This window comes from Pocillopora verrucosa, chromosome 10 (assembly GCF_036669915.1).
Source record: "Pocillopora verrucosa isolate sample1 chromosome 10, ASM3666991v2, whole genome shotgun sequence".
NCBI classification, from domain to species: Eukaryota; Metazoa; Cnidaria; class Anthozoa; order Scleractinia; family Pocilloporidae; genus Pocillopora; species Pocillopora verrucosa.
In genome coordinates, this window is record NC_089321.1 from 880,822 (window position 1) to 896,770 (window position 15,949).

A 15,949-nucleotide genomic window follows, 5' to 3' on the forward strand; every position below is an offset into this window, starting at 1 on the left:
TCAAATAATTAATCAGAAACATTCGCAGCAAAAGCAAAAAGTCAATTTTAAATCCAAATCAGGGACGTTAAGATAACATCCAGCAAGTGCAAACAGCGAGGTGAGTGTCACACAGAAAAGGAGTCAGTAAATCCGCCAAGTTTCTTTTGGCCACAGTCTTGTTTTAATGAACTTTTTTGTCTTAAACGACGATTGGGAAAAGAAAATCACTGCGAGAGATCAAAGAAAATTGCGATGATCACGAAGGACTCAAGAGAACTTCAAACAACTCTGCAAAACTTGCTTCCTGAGCATGACAACTGGCAACCCCGCTGTTAAAATAATTGCAATAAAAAGTTAAGACTTCTTTTGATCTTCTAATATTTCATTCATTGTAAACATCCCAGGTATTTTTGATACGAAGTTCATTATCACGATTTCAAGTTCCTTTCAACATAGGCGGTGGCCTTTGGTAGAATAAAGTGATACCAACCGAAGCTAAAAGAATCACTTCAAAGCAAGCAAGAGCGGTAGAGTATTCCACCAGGAAATATCAGGAAAGCTGAGCTTACAACATGGCAGTTCAAATGGTATTGTAACTTTTTCACTTTGCTTTGTAGAGAACACCAGTTGCTAACTCATTTTCCCAAAGTGATATATTTTCTCACCTACTTTAGGCTCATTCGTCCAAGCTAGTGAGTATGCTGCTTCTGTTATTCCTTGCTACGCCTGTGTGCTCGTCCTCATCTTGTAAGTGATATCGTTGATTTCTTTAGATTCGTTGCAAAAGGTCTATTATCCTAGCTTCATCAAATCAACAACTTGTGAAATCCAAACGTTTTCGAAGCAGTGTGGCATGGAGACCAATTTCAGTCGAAAGACTTATATATCTTCTGGCAAAGATACGAGGGAATAGACAGGCTTTTTCTAATTTTCCGAGAGGGATGGTTTTACAACAAGACAAAATTAGAAAGCAAAATTAGAAAGCTATAACTCTTTAGAGAGGGTAATGATATTCTCTGCTGCCTTGCAGTTTATGATTTTATTGAAAGAGTTTCCAGTAGTCGTGTCCTTGTGTTTACGAAAAGATTTCTGAGATCGCCACGGGGCAAACATTTCAACTCGCTAGAGAGAAATATATGGCGAAAAGTTGGTTCGACGTCCAAAAAAATGATTTTGGAGAGAAATCAACGCTTTTTCGCCGCAGTTTTATCACAAGTGGATTAAGATAATGTTGATATGGAGGAGGTGCAAGTTTTTGTTGACATTACCACGAAATATGTTTTAAAATATACCGATTAAGTTCTCTCCTCGCGAGATCGTCATCGCGTATTGGTCTCGACATAATTATTACAAAATTAGACATGAATCGCAGGGAAATAACTCAATTAAGTCTTCTCAGTTATATTTTTGTGCGTAAAGCCTGTTTTCATACTTTTTAATGTATTAAATAAACAAACTACGATGCCTGAAATATACTTCCTAAAGGAGAGAAGTCGTCGTCGGCGGAGATGGAAATTGTACTATCCAAGCTGTTGTTCTTTGGATGGATGAAATAAGCAATAAAAACAATAGGAGATCCTTAAGTCAAGTGATAATTTGTCGAGATAAATCTAAAGGTTTTTGAGCTGCCACTTTTCTCCTCGAAGTCCTTGTCCTTAGAGGATCTTGTTTGGCAGAAAATGTGGACGTATATTCAGTTGTACATCGCTCTTTAAGCGACCCATTTGTACCTATTGATCGTCGCATAGGTAAGGTTTAGTTTTGAGCCGACTATTAACGCTGGTTCGCTCTCATTGATTACAAAAAAGAGACCATGTAGGTCTTACATCACTAAATGTATAACGATAATATTTATTAATGCTTAAAGACACCATTACAATCTCCTGTTACCTCGAGGTAGTTGTTGCAGCGTTTTGTTTTGTTTTGTTTTGTTTTTTTGTTGGTTTTTTTTGCCAAGCCAAGAAAAAGGCAAGAAGTAGACTTAACACACGTAAATGAAAGTGAAAAAGCTTTATTGATTTTTTCTTAGCAATTTATTACCAATATTTCAACAGTCCGAGATCATCACGCGATGTGAATTCCACTATACCGCTTGCGCATGGAGTAAAGTTAATCGTTAGACTTTACTACATATTTCACGACTGTTTGAACAAAACCCTGCGCTATTCTTGTATCAATATTACCCACACCCAATTCTGATAAAACAACGACAAAAAAGCGATGATCTGTCATAGAAACTGTTTTTTGGACGTCGAAATAACCTTTCGCCATGCATTTTTCTCTAGCGAGTTGAAATGTTTGCCTAATGGCAATCCCAGAAATCTTTGCGCAAACACAAGGATCCGATTACTGGCAACTCAATAATTGACACTTATTTAAACCTACGAAGCTGAAACTGATAAGACTCAGTCATTGCTAAGCCTGGATCATCGCATCAAATATCAAACAACTTCAGTGCGTCTAATCTGATTCCTTCAAATCAATACCTTCAACTATTCTTTAACAATTCATGTTGTTTAACATACAGCGAAGGTCATGCGTTATTTACCCCCTTGTTTTGACATGCTTAAAGTTTTAGACACCTCTCTGTTTTTAAAACGACAAATCATTCCATAACGTCATGTTAATTGCTCGATTTTATTGCAAGGTTAAATATATTATAGTACACTGTTAAAAACGAAGTGTAAACATGCCGACGTAGTTTAATCATTCTAGCCATATTTTCCAGCTCATTACTATGTCTGCGTTCTTTTTCTTTTTTTCATCTTTTTCATCATTATATTTTTGTGCCTTTGATCTCTTTCAACGTCCGTAAACAAATCTCGTGTTTTCGATTAGTGTACGTTATTTACATTATCCTAGTTCAAATGAGGACTGCCAACTCACTCGCAACTGATAACAATAAGGCTACATTGACTTTATGCAGGCAGTTCATGGAGAGCTACACTGGTTTTACGATAGCTGCATGGTTACCGAAGGTCACTTTAAATTTATGATGGCAGTTTACTGAGAGATGTACTTGTTTTAAAGAGGCCAGATAAATTACAGTTTATCTAAGTTACCGCGATCTGTATTGATTTTTTACTGAAGGGCAGTTTTTGAGATATGTTTTTGAAATATGTTTTTGACACTTTTAATCATGTTGGTCATTTTATCTTGTCCAATCAGTATTTCTCTTTTTCTTGTGTAAAGCGTGTTCAGCACCAATGGGTATGGAGAACAGACAGATAAGAGACGCTCAGATCACTGCTTCTTCAGAATATAATGAGAATCTTGCCGCAGTTCAGGGAAGGTTGAACTTCAAGGCCTTGGGAGTCAAAGCAGGGGCATGGTCAGCATGGACAAATAATATATATCAATGGCTTCAGGTGGATCTTGGTAAATACCGTGTTGTGACAGGGATAGCCACACAAGGACGAAATATAGGTTACCAGTGGGTAACCTCATATGACCTTGAGTACAGCGAGGATGGAGTTACCTTTGTTTATTATAAGGAAGAAGGACAGAGTTCACCGAAGGTAAGCAATGCTTAAAACCGACGTAGTCGTAGTTATTGTTAATTTACTTTCGAGTGCTATCTTAATTTGAGTCAAGACCTACTTTCAAAAACGTCCATTATTTGCAAATAGCGTTTGCTGGTCCTTGCAGGTGAAAGAAACTAGATTGGTATAAAAATATGATTGAGAAACTTTTTAATGTTATTTAATTTATTTTAAGGATTATACTTTGACGCAGAGTCAAATTCGTTTTTTAACTATATACTTGAAGGGCGGCCGATGTAATTTCTGAGGCTTGCTTCACAGCGTTGACCGGAGATCGCCATGATGAGCTAGCCGTAATGGAAGTCAGCATGATCACAGTCGCTCTTATACCGTCATAATTAATATTAACAGTTATGCCAGTCTGGCTATACTTATAATAATTCCTGTTTTGCTCTGTTTTTGAACACAAAGCTGTACTATGAACGAGTGTTAGCTGTCCTTGATTTGTATAACAGTGCGTAAGCTTGCAATCTAACTGAGCGTGAAAACCTTCAAAACTCGCACTACATGTCCATTCGTTTTCTCTTCGAGGATTTTCGTCTCAGCTCACGTTCTTTTAACGTAAATTACAGTTCTTGGCATGTTTACGAACCTTTGTTTGGTTCTTGTGTTGCTACTTGCCTGCTTAGTCATTCCGAAATTTCACTGCTATCAATTAACGAAAAAAGCTTAGAGAGAAGTCTGGGAAATGGTCGGACATAGTACAATCTGGCAGATGTCGTGACAGCTTTAGCTCAGCTCTATGTTTTGTACTCTGATAGAGCACGCTCTTTCAACCCATGACAGCGCGTGTTATATCCGAACTTAAATATGATTATGAATGGCCTTGTTTACTACGCCAAACAGAGCAGACTATTAGCGTACATAGACGAAACAGCGATATTTTATGCCAACGGCATGCCAGAAAAAATTGAATACGTTATAAATGCAGATCTTGCCAATGTCGATAAATGGTACGGGGCAAATGGCATGAGGAGAAACACTCAAAATACAAACTGAGACGAACTTACATTTAAGCTACCAAAGACCAACACTTCGTCTTGCGGCATAAGTCGTGAAGGAACATTGCACCGAAATTATGAAACTCAATACCGGACAAAATTAGTTCAGCGCTATCTTTGAAGGCTTTTGAAAATAACATAAGAAAATTAGAACTTCTAGGTCTCTTATTTCCATCTTGTTTTAAATTCTTTAATCAACGGTGACATTAAGATTACTATTTGTCTTTCTTAACATTTATTCTACCAAATTTTTAAACTGAGTACAGAAACTTTTATCACTCCACAAAAACAATTGTTATTCACTTAAGGAGGCTCCATAGGGTTTTTGCTCGACGTTGGCGCAAGCGCCAGCGTATTGTTTTTCTAAAAAATTTTCATCTTTTCGCTTTTCTACGTCACTAAAAGCCATCAAAAGGGCGATGAGCAAGGTTAGGACTATCGTTTGCTGTATTAGATATTATCAAAATGATTTTCGTTATTAAGCTAAGGTTCCACAAAGGGAGGCGCTCACCAGCGATAATTTGGCTTTGCCTTTGATTTTCTTCAATTTTCTTCCGTGAAATCTCTCAAAATTTTCACAATTTGCGAAATTTGTCCTGCCAATCATTTAAAAGCCGAAAAAATTAGGGGTTATAAAGGAAGTTTCCTCGCTATTTGCAATTTTGGGGATTTTTTTCCTCTATCTCAAATTTGGTAATATGAATTTCTTTTTCCAACAGGCACTAAGAAGGGCACAAGTATGTTTAACGGTACAGCAAATCTAAAGAAATTCCACCAAAGGAAACGCGATAAATCTTACTCGAAAGATCCTTATTGCCTTTGTCGCAAAACATTACGCCAAGATCGGTATCTGAGCATGCGTAGACTTTCGAATCGCCCGGCTTTTTGCAATCTTTCCCTCTGTGTTTTCTTTTCGGTTGACCTCTTTTTCGGGCGTAGAAGGCCTATGAATATTACGAATGCAGTAGCTGGAAACCCTAGATTCCACCACATAGAAACTTTTTTGTGTTAAACTGTTTCTAACTCATCATTTCAGATAACAATCGTGCGATCGTATCGAGCCGTTTGTTTTGCACGTTGACACTTTAAAAGCTCGCGCTATTTTCGAACCTCGATCTCGCGCGGTCAAAAAGCCTGCGTAACAACTGGACACTAGCTTGTAAGTGTTTCTCGATTTACACAATAAACCGATATTTATGTAACCAGTTTGTGGCTTTCTAAACATTTTTTTATGTATATTTAGCGATTCAGTGGAAATACAGACTCCGAGAGCATTGTTTATCACAAGTTACACCCACCGATTCAAGCTCGTTTCATCAGGCTCAGACCTGCAACCTATTATGGTCACATCTCACTCAGGATGGAGCTGTATGGCTGTTTAGGTATCAATTTCACCTTATGTATGTAAAGAAATACTTTGTTAAATGTCTTTCAGTCTTTAAGAGACTGGCTGAGCGACTTACTGTCTTCCAGACTAGACTAGCCGATCATGACCGAATGACGAATAGACGAACAAACGAATTGTTAAAATGAAGAATGAACCGAATGCTGGAAGAATAAAAGATTGAGCGACTATTTGACTGACTGACTGACTGACTTGCATTCCATTCTGACGTCTTAGTTGAGGATGCAATCTTTGAATAACTACTTAAAAACACCCTCAGGTCCTTCTCTCTTGATTTATAGGGTGTTTGACACCTCTGGGTATGGAGAAAGGAGGGATAAAAGATGCTCAAATCACCGCCTCTTCAGAGTTTAGCGTTCAGCATGCTGCAAAGTTTGGAAGGTTGAACTTTAGGGCAAGTGCAAAAGAGCAGGGAGGATGGTCAGCAGGCTATACCGCTGCCAATCAGTGGATTCAAGTGGATCTTAGAAAGTACACTGTAGTGAAAGGAATAGCGACACAAGGGCGAAATGGTTACGGCCAGTGGGTGACTAAATATAAGCTGCAGTACAGCGACGATGGAGTGAACTTTCACTATTACGGACAATCCGATCAGAGTCCGCCAAAGGTGAGGCTGTCTTTAAATATCTCTTTATTCTGTTGGGAACAAAAGACGGCCCTGAAGTGGTAAGGTTTTTTCCGGCTCATCTTCAGATTGGTATAAGTATTGGCCTCGAATTAAGTTTAACTTTGAGGAGAAAGAGTTTTAGTAAAAAGAGACGAAAAAGGAATAAAACCAGGCGTGAAGGTATTTTTCTATCACGCATGGTAGGGAAACCTTGATCAGCGGATGATTATACACAAAGACTCTAGGCTCTGACTTGATTTGGAGACAAATGCCGTTTCAAATTTTTCTCCTGATCTTTCGTAACGACCCAAATACATTTATTATTACGACAGAGGATAGTGCACTATTTAATTTTGAGTAGACAGGGTTCTGATGAAAGGTAGGGGAAGCACAAAGAATGAGGCACAAAATCTGAAACTTTTCAAAGGCGGGAAATGCACGGGCCTCTCTTACTGAGTCTAACAATGCCAAGTGGCCTCCTATTTTAATTTAAAACATTATATCGACCCTTAGTCGTAGTCATGGCCAGTTTCGCTCTGAACCCAATAAAAGATGTCAAACATCTTCGTTGTTGTGTAAAGAGAAATATGCCTCTTCCTTGCATTATTTTCTGGTTTTATCGTTCAATTATTTATTTTCATCGTTAGGTCTTTGAAGGAAATAAAGACTCAGACAGTATTGTGTACCACCATTTGTACCCTCCGATCAAAGCACGTTTTATTAGATTAAGACCGACAGAGTGGTCTGTCCAAATCTCGCTTCGAATGGAGCTCTTCGGTTGCTTAGGTATGACTTCCACATGATGTGTGTGATGAGTTACTGACTGACCAACCGAGCCACCGAATGAAGACGGACGGAAAGAACGACCAAATGAACGATCGAAATACTGACTGACTAATTGATCTATTTAGCGACCAAAGTATCTAATTTTAATCAGGTTTGCTTTATTTTTGCGCCAAATTTAACATCTTGGGTATTAAGAGCGAAATAATACATATTCACGGCACGGTGAATACATCGGTTCTCGGCATACTCATCACAAAGTCGTATTCGTCGACCAACACTAACATTGACTTTGTAACTGGAATATAGATCCGTCAGCGAAGCTACAATGCAACCGCAACAACATGACAATACACATTCCTAAGACCCTCCTTCCTGGTATTAACCGTGAGCATCTCCGGCTCCTGGACACGAAATGCAAAGCTGAAGAAGACAACACTTATTACAGTCTAACGGCACCGCTGATCGGGTGTAAAACTACACGCAGACACACGGCTACGGCTGTCGTTTACTCCAACGTGGTCTTGAAAGTCCCCACAGCTTCCAAAAATGCCAAGATACGTGAGCTGAAAATACAGTTCAGCTGTTTTTTTTCCAGTCATGGTGTGGTGTCATCGGTCGGTTGGAGAGCAGTCCACAAAAAAGTAATAATTAGTGAAGAGGGGGAAGGGAACTTTACTCTTTTTTTGAATATGTTCCCTGACAAGAAATTTGAGATTCCTTACAAGGAAGAGGATTTTCCTCTCTTTGTGACGAAGAAACGTCTTTTCTTGGAGGTATCAGTGATAACTGATGAGCGGCTGTCAATTATAGCTGATCGATGTTATACCACGCCCACACATGATAGAGAAAATGCACAGAAGTATGAATTTATTTCAAAAGGGTGAGCCAAGTATTTGATTATTTCTTTTTGTGTCGGTTAAACTTTATTTTAGAGCCAGAGCTCGCTCTCCTTAATAATGGTAATTGAACTTAGAGAAGTGAAAAGAAGAATTGAACTTAGAGAAGTGTAATTTGGTCTGAAATCATAAGCGTGATTTCAAAATCGAACGAGCGCGCAGCACGAGCTTGATTTGATATCACAAGTATTTATCCACAGTGAAATACATTCATCGTGAACTCACAAAATTCAATCGCTCAAACACAATAATTTTTCAGTCTGTTCAAATATTCTATTGATTCAGCACTGATCGAGTTTTTTTATTTTAATGAATTTGATTGGTTACTTTGGACAAGCCTTGAAATTTGACTGGTTGTGGTGATTTAGTAAAGCTTTTTCATTGATTGGGAAAAGGTGCAATTAAGAGCGAAAAATGGTGCGATTTGTGAATAAATCTAACCAATGAGGGCCATTCAGAGTGCAAGGATCACCGGTGATTTAAAAATGGATGTAATAGGTATGTGAATTGTCAAGGTAATCAAAATCTTTAAACTTGATAAAGCTCCTTGATAAATTTACAATGATTCTAGCATCTACTTATTAAATTTATTATTCATGTCTCCCATTTGGTTTTTGTTCTGCTTTGGTAAGTGGTATGTATCTGTTTTTCAGGGAAATGTATTTCAAAGACAGGTCACCAAATTTGCGCTATAGAAAATGACCCGCACTTATAGCTCTCGCAAAATCTGGCCCTGTACAAAAACAGCTATCTTTTAATGCCTGCCACGTTGCATGCGAAAATTTCGCGAAAATCATGCGCATTACGGAAACGCAATATTATGCGAAACAAATCAATAAGTTGAACAACACGGCGTAGGTCCTCTTCTGACAACATCTCGTTCTTTGGTCCAAATGGATCAAGGTGTAATCGACTTAGAGGTAGAAGAAAGGTAGCAGTGATTTCTATTTGTTTGACTGAATTCCCTAAACAGCAATATAAACTGGGTTGTAACTTGGGATTTTTCTTTTTAGATGTCCAAACTATCCCTCTGTGATCTACCATCCTGCTCCCTCGATCAACTTTCAGCGGTTTAGCCTTGACACCGCTAAATTCATCGGTACTGATTCGTTTGTCTTTGTTCACTGCCACGTGATCGTATGCAACGCAACCGACCCAGATTCCCAGTGTGCGAAGAAGTGTCCTGCAGGTAACCGAGGGAAACGTCAAGTTAGCGATCACAAGATGGATGCGGCGTATTCCTTGGCCCAGGGTCCACTCCTTCTTGTTAGCAAGAAGAAAGAAGAGAAGAAAAGCAATGATGGAGCCAGTGACGAGATGAATGGTGAGTGCGCAAACTTTAAAATAAAACGTTCCCGAAGAAATATGCTATACTGTACAAGGAATTAAGTCACGCCTATAACTCAAAATGTGATTTTGTTCTCCGAAATCATGATTAGAAGCCGGAGGTTGCCTTTGTCGGCGTGAATTACTGGTGTGACTACAGTAGCCGCGCGGCGCTCGAAGAACCTAAAAAAGAAGACCATTTTCCTGCAACCTTCAACGCTGATGGCTGTCATGTTTGTTTGTTTTGTTTTTTTTGTTTTGTTTTTGTCTTTGCTTTCTTCTCCTTTTTTTCTTTTTGTTTTTGTTTTTTTTTCTTTTTGGGTGGGTCTTAGGTTTCCAGCTCCTCTCATTATCAGGCCCTTGAAAAGATGACCATCATCAATCTTGATAGATCACTTAAAACCTCAAAGGTAGCATCACTGCCTTTATCGTGCATAGGTAAAGAATCTCTGATTTGTTCATCAAAAGGTTCCTTGAGACTTTGCGTCTGCTTTTAGTTTGTGATGGTCTGCAGAAATGTTGGAGCTGGAGGAATAGCACGGTGATCTTGCCAACATATCAAAATTATTGCATTTTCGGTTGAGTACCACAACGGAAAAGGGAAAGACCTCTAACACGGGCCTTAAAATGAGTATAGCCTTCCAACATCAACATTTCCCTCCAGCCCTAAGACCAGCATCGTGTAAATAACACAATAAACAAACAGTCAAGCAATCCTTGGACTTCAAAAAGATAAACCCAGAGTTGCTCAAGATGGTCAGATGTAGCGATGATTTAACTACCCATACAAAAAAATGTCTGTATGATATCTTGATACCTGTCTGCTGTACTTAACTTATCTATTACCTTCTTACCTCTCTAGCTTCTGATACTACCTTCGTAGTAGGTTTGGTAATGATATGCGTTGCTTGCTTGGTGGCCGTGGGAACTGGACTGGTAATTTTTAAGAAGTTACGAGACAGGCGGTCTGCTGCAGAGGTTTTCAGTGGTCATGAGAAGCAAGAGCCTGAACATTGATAATACAGACTGGACTGGACTGAACCGGCCTCAAAGGACACTTGAGTTTGAGAAATACATACGCTTAGATGCACAGTCACCTCGCTTTAAATTCTCTATAGGGATTCAGTGTTTCACAAGTAGACCAGCTTCCAAAAAACTTGTGTTAATTACCTCGATCTTTCTGTCTTCTCGGTGTCACCAATCATTAGACTTCATAATTACAATTTCTTAGTGTAGGAATTACAGCGCTTTTCGATTGAACTTCAGTGTTGTTGTAACCCCTTCCCACCTCCCTCCCCCTTCCCCCCCCCCCCCCCCGACACAACAATAAGGAAAAATCATAACAGCTAATCAGAAACAGGAGCGTGGATTAGAACTCAACATTGATAAGTATAGACTCCTTCTGGCGCGGAAAAACGCGATCGATCGGGGGCAAAATTGATTCCAGTTTCGTATCTGATTGGCTTGCAGGATGGCGTGAATTCTCAAGATCAAGCTGCGTGAAATCGCAAAGTGCTGAATGAGTAGTTGTTTAGGAAACAGATCAATTGAGAAAATTTTCAATCAACGATGAATATTATAACACTGATGAGATCAAAGCGTACTGTCATAGTATTCCTGGATCTAGATTGTTCAAATCTAAGATTAAGAGAATCATCCATAAGTTGTTTTTGTGGGCTTAATTTGTCTGTTTCTGGAGCTTTGAAGACAAAGAAAAATTAGGACATTTTTTATCATTCAAGTTTTCCTATTCCTAACAATCTCTTCTGGTATGCTTTGATTTCTTGATGTTTAGACCTGAAATACAAATGTCTGTTCAAAGTCTGAGTAGAAGTGTGTCATTATCTGACATATTGAAAGATATTATGTAGTGTTTTAATGCTTAAGAATCGTATTTCTCAAGTTCAAGCTCACTTTCATCCCTAAAATTTTGAGTAGTCTTAAAACTTAACCTCTGCCATCACAAGAAACACTTTTGCTTGTCAAGGTATAGTCGGTCAACAGAGTTCAGTTTGCAAGGCTGCACAAAATTTGATTACTGTTCCATGATACCAAAAACATGTGATCTAAACAAATTAATGATGCAAAGCTTTTAGTATTATTTTTAAACGAGTAATAAGTAGAAAGCATAATAGCTTAAGGTTCTTTTTACTTTTGATATATTTTTTCTTTTTGAGCGCGGTAGAATTATTTTCTTAAAATAACAAACTGATTTATCAGTCTAAAAACACTCCACTTGGTCATAAATGTAGCAATGCTGTCAATTTTGTCTTGAGGTACAATACTGGTAGCTTGCTGCTGTTAAAATAAAACAAGTATAAAATCTATTTTATGGGTTTTACTCGCCATGAAAAATTATCGAAACTCTGATAGAGTTTCTCTCATGCACATTTACGGTTTTCATTTTACTCCAAATCGAAACTATATCCAGTTACCATGAACGAGTGATTTTTCCAGGTTTTGTACTTGATCTATGGCCTGTTTACATGGAGGTGGGGGACCCCAGGTAGGTGAGGTAACCCGGCTAGCCGTGGTCGAAAAATAAAACGCGTTTACATACAATCTTGCAACCCCGGGGTGCTGGGGTGAGGTTTCTCGAGGTTGTTGTTGCGCTTGCAATTAAGGAGTTTGAGCAGAGGCATCCCAAGCTCACATCTCGAGAAAGGCGAAAGATAAATTAATTCTCGGACACATGTGTATTTATTCATGAAAGCGTTACGCGTTGTGTTACGCGGTGTTAGGTTACGCGAGGAACCGTTGACTTAATACGTTATACGGAATAGTTTGGGAAACCAAATATGGTCGATTTACAACGCTAAATATTCTGAAATGTAAACATTTTACACTCCTTGTGTGTCTGTTGCGGTTTCTGGTGATTTCTGCGATGAGACGGCTAGGAAATGTACAAAGTTTTAAAACATGCATGTTTCACTTTTAAGCTTTTTGCCATGAACGGGACCCCGGCTAGGCGGGTTACCTCACCTTGACACGTTTACATGGCAAATTGTCACCCCGGCTGACAGGGTTACCCTATCTGGCATTCATATTAGTTTCAGTTCTGGAAACCCATCGGTAACCAACCTATATTGATTAATGAAGAAATCTTTCAATTACCATCATTACAAATTCACCTTAACCCATCAAACTGAGGAAGGATGAGTCTGCTAGACTAAACGTTGAGTTCCCAGACTAAGCCAGCGTTTTGTTTGAATGCAAGCGCTCGAAACGTCAGCTTTGAAATCCTTCATTGTGGCCAATTTACATCATCAACTCAGTTGATAAAACCAAATCATCTTGTCAAATCAGCGTAATAATCTTGGTCTATCTGTTCGTTCTTCTATGTAACTACGCGACATTCCTCGGAGAATCTTCCATCGTTAATGCCAATTAAAAATGCGTTCAAAAGAAGATGATTGTTGACCTACTGCCGTACCTCCGATTAACCAACACTCAGTCAAACTAAGGATACGAGAATTGCGCTTGCGAGCTTCGCTATCGTAAACGGTTTCTTACCACCGTTTCCTACTAGATAAAACCATGTTGAAATTTCGCAGGAACACGGGACTTAAAATGATAGGATTTCCCTGTCAATCACTGATTCGATTCAAAGGGTTAAGTATTTCATGTCGTAGCCGATCTCGCGTTTGGGTTACCTTCAGTCCCTTACTTGGCCAGCATCAAATTTTCGTTCTTAGGTACGTTGTGTTACTGTGAAGCGTTAACGGAGATTCAAGAAGAGAGAAAGTTATCGGCGAGACATTGGCTGAGTTCTTTTTAGTTTTACGTTTTCATGGACCGAAACGAAGTCGAGGTTTAATTTTTGAGTCAGTGCGTGTTTAAATGCATGAATTAATATGTCGAACAGATAGACTTAAACTTTCAGAGCCACTGAGTGTCACTTTATGAAAAAAACCTGAGCTCCTGGTTCAGCGAAACTGGCATTCCTGTGGTAATCAGGCCAGAAAATTTTTCATAGGAGCATTTCATTTTCTCTTTATATATCTATTATCTAAATCTATATCTATCTATCTATATATATACATACATAAATGAATGTGGGGGGAGAGTCTACCTTAGCATATAGTGCTCAATGCTGTGGTAGCAGAGCTAAGTATACTGACGTCTAACGGGTCAAGTCGAGTATACTGACGTCTGTCTGACGAGCGCTTAGGCGCGAAACTCAGAGTAACAGAGAATCGATGCGTCCTCTTTGATTCTTTCACTTATATATACTCAGCTCTGCTACCACAGCATGGAGTACTTTATGCCAAGGTAGTCTCTACCCACACATTTATATATATATATATATATATATATATATATATATATATATATATATATATATATATATATATATATAGGAAGTCTGCAAGTCGATTTTCGCGTGGAACAGTGCTCAATACAATATATTAAAGTTCACACGGCAACCAGGTGGACAATCAGACATAGTTTGAAGCTACACTGGTTTGCAGATTTAATGAATGTAACCGAAGAAGTTACAATTCATAGACCCAACGTTTCGACACTCCTGTCTAGTGCCTTCATCAGGGGTGATCTAAACGCTGCAACAAGAGGTCCTTTTATATGATCGCTAATTAGCGGCCTTTTTTCTGACGAGGTGTAAATAGGCGTCAGGAAGCAGACCGCCATCGTCACGATTTAAAGGAGCGTGGGCGGAGTGCTCAATACGTTGAAGCAGAGCAGAATAAATATTATGAGAGGAAAAAAGGACGTAACTACATTTCCCGACAAGCCTGTTTCGTGAATCGCTTCACTCTTCAGGGGTTTAATGAAAGAATATTCATGTGACCATCGTTTATATACTAGGAAAATTTGCATAATACGCGGTAAACTTAAAAACTTTAAAGTTCAGCTGTTGCGTAGCAACGCTTTGTTTCTGTGTCGGCATGAAGATACGAGTTCGTTACGCTTATTTAGTGATGAGAGGTCGGGTCGGTAAATTATAAGGAATTTTTCTTTTAGGCAGAGGTTGCATCTTTTACTGGAGCTGTTGTAGGGAGAGTTAGATGATAAGACGCGCCATGAGATCTATCTCATGGCGCGTCTTATCATCTAACTCTCCCTACAACAGCTCCAGTAAAAGATGCAACCTCTGCCTAAAAGAAAAATTCCTTATAATTTACCGACCCGACCTCTCATCACTAAATAAGCGTAACGAACTCGTATCTTCGTGCCGACACAGAAACAAAGCGTTGCTACGCAACAGCTGAACTTTAAAGTTTTTAAGTTTACCGCGTATTATGCAAATTTTCCTAGTATATAAACGATAGTCACATGAATATTCTTTCATTAAACCCCTGAAGAGTGAAGCGATTCACGAAACAGGCTTGTCGGGAAATGTAGTTACGTCCTTTTTTCCTCTCATAATATTTATATATATATATATATAGATATATATATATATATCTATATATATATTTATATTTATATATATATATATATATTACTATACTTTCTGCTTTCTTCAAATGATTTAGTGATAAATACTACAATTTTTTGCCTTTGATCCCTTTACATCCTCTTTATTGTCAGAAAGATAAATTATTTATTATTGTCGTTAGGATCATTATTGTTTACATATCTTTTACTGTCTTTGTTGAGTCTAGTGATTTGGTAGGTTTTTGGAGGGTTGTTACCAACTTCACTAGCACTACCCCTAGATATAAAGGAGGGGGGAATTCTTGAAGAGGGAAAAATAAGAAATATCCGAGCATATATCTGTATTTGTGACAAATGAATCATAGAGGCTACTGCTTGTGTGGCTGATGTTCACCAAAAGTTTGTCGATTTGATTGAAAATAAATTGTAACACATTGTAGACCTAATGGCTGAAAAATCATCAATTCCTTCGTTAATATTGTCTCAGAAATTCTACACAGCATCTGTAAACATGATCGAACATGACTTCAAAATCTGAAATGTCTCCATAGTAAGGATCGTGAATTATCAACTCTCCTTTGGGATCATATGTTCCAAACAGTTTTACCTCCGCTCGCGCAGTTCCATCGGTTGGCTTAAAAGTTTCATTCAGATCACGTACATTGCTGTCATCAAAGGCCAGTATTACATCGAAACGACGAAAATCATCTTCGTGAACTTGCCTTGCTCGGTGATTATTCACGATTCCATGTTTCTTCAATACTTGCAACCCTCGCTTGTCTGAGCGAAGTCCTTCGTGGAGATCAAGAATTCCAGCGCTGTCGATCTCCCATTGATTTCTATCGTCGCGTTCCTGTACAAGGTGTCTAAAGATTGCTTCAGCGGATGGAGAACGACAAATATTCCCGAGACAAACGAACAGGATTTTGCGATTTTTGTTAGAATCCGCCATCTTAGATTGGAAGCCTCCTTTATCATATATGCGTCTTCGAGTGTAACTTCGT

At 38.6% G+C, this 15,949-nt stretch overlaps 2 protein-coding genes across 4 annotated transcripts; one reads left to right on the forward strand and one right to left on the reverse strand.

Moving 5' to 3' along the window:
• LOC131800090 (neuropilin-2-like) lies at positions 1-11,862 on the forward strand. Of its 3 annotated transcripts, none has more exons than XM_066173760.1 (10): positions 1-100; positions 387-569; positions 657-729; positions 3,175-3,500; positions 5,769-5,907; positions 6,212-6,537; positions 7,185-7,323; positions 7,630-8,203; positions 9,233-9,543; positions 10,408-11,862. In XM_066173760.1, exons 2-10 carry the CDS (start codon positions 555-557, stop codon positions 10,560-10,562), a joined length of 2,058 nt encoding a protein of 685 aa, XP_066029857.1. In that variant the 5' UTR covers positions 1-100; positions 387-554; the 3' UTR covers positions 10,563-11,862. The 3 variants fall into 3 exon arrangements, with proteins under 3 accessions (XP_066029857.1, XP_058973755.2, XP_066029858.1); XM_059117772.2 differs by having other exon boundaries at positions 85-100; positions 439-569; XM_066173761.1 differs by lacking the exons at positions 1-100; positions 657-729 and having other exon boundaries at positions 309-569.
• Positions 11,863-15,076: 3,214 nt separating this feature from the next.
• On the reverse strand, positions 15,077-15,910 carry LOC131800091 (low molecular weight phosphotyrosine protein phosphatase-like). The gene has a single exon (XM_059117773.2). The coding sequence runs from the start codon at positions 15,895-15,897 to the stop codon at positions 15,418-15,420; it is 480 nt and encodes a 159-aa protein (XP_058973756.1). The 5' UTR covers positions 15,898-15,910; the 3' UTR covers positions 15,077-15,417.
• Between the last annotated feature and the right edge of the window lie 39 nt (positions 15,911-15,949).

What these genes read in the sequence shown, in the direction of transcription:
- LOC131800091 (XM_059117773.2), bottom strand. Translation starts at nt 15,897, where the DNA reads ATGGCGGATTCTAACAAAAATCGCAAAATCCTGTTCGTTTGTCTCGGG.
- LOC131800090 (XM_066173760.1), top strand. An exon ending in TGTGTGCTCGTCCTCATCTT is followed by an intron (nt 730 to 3,174) that starts GTAAGTGATATC and finishes TCTTGTGTAAAG; the next exon opens with CGTGTTCAGCACCAATGGGT. An exon ending in GGAGCTCTTCGGTTGCTTAG is followed by an intron (nt 7,324 to 7,629) that starts GTATGACTTCCA and finishes ACTGGAATATAG; the next exon opens with ATCCGTCAGCGAAGCTACAA.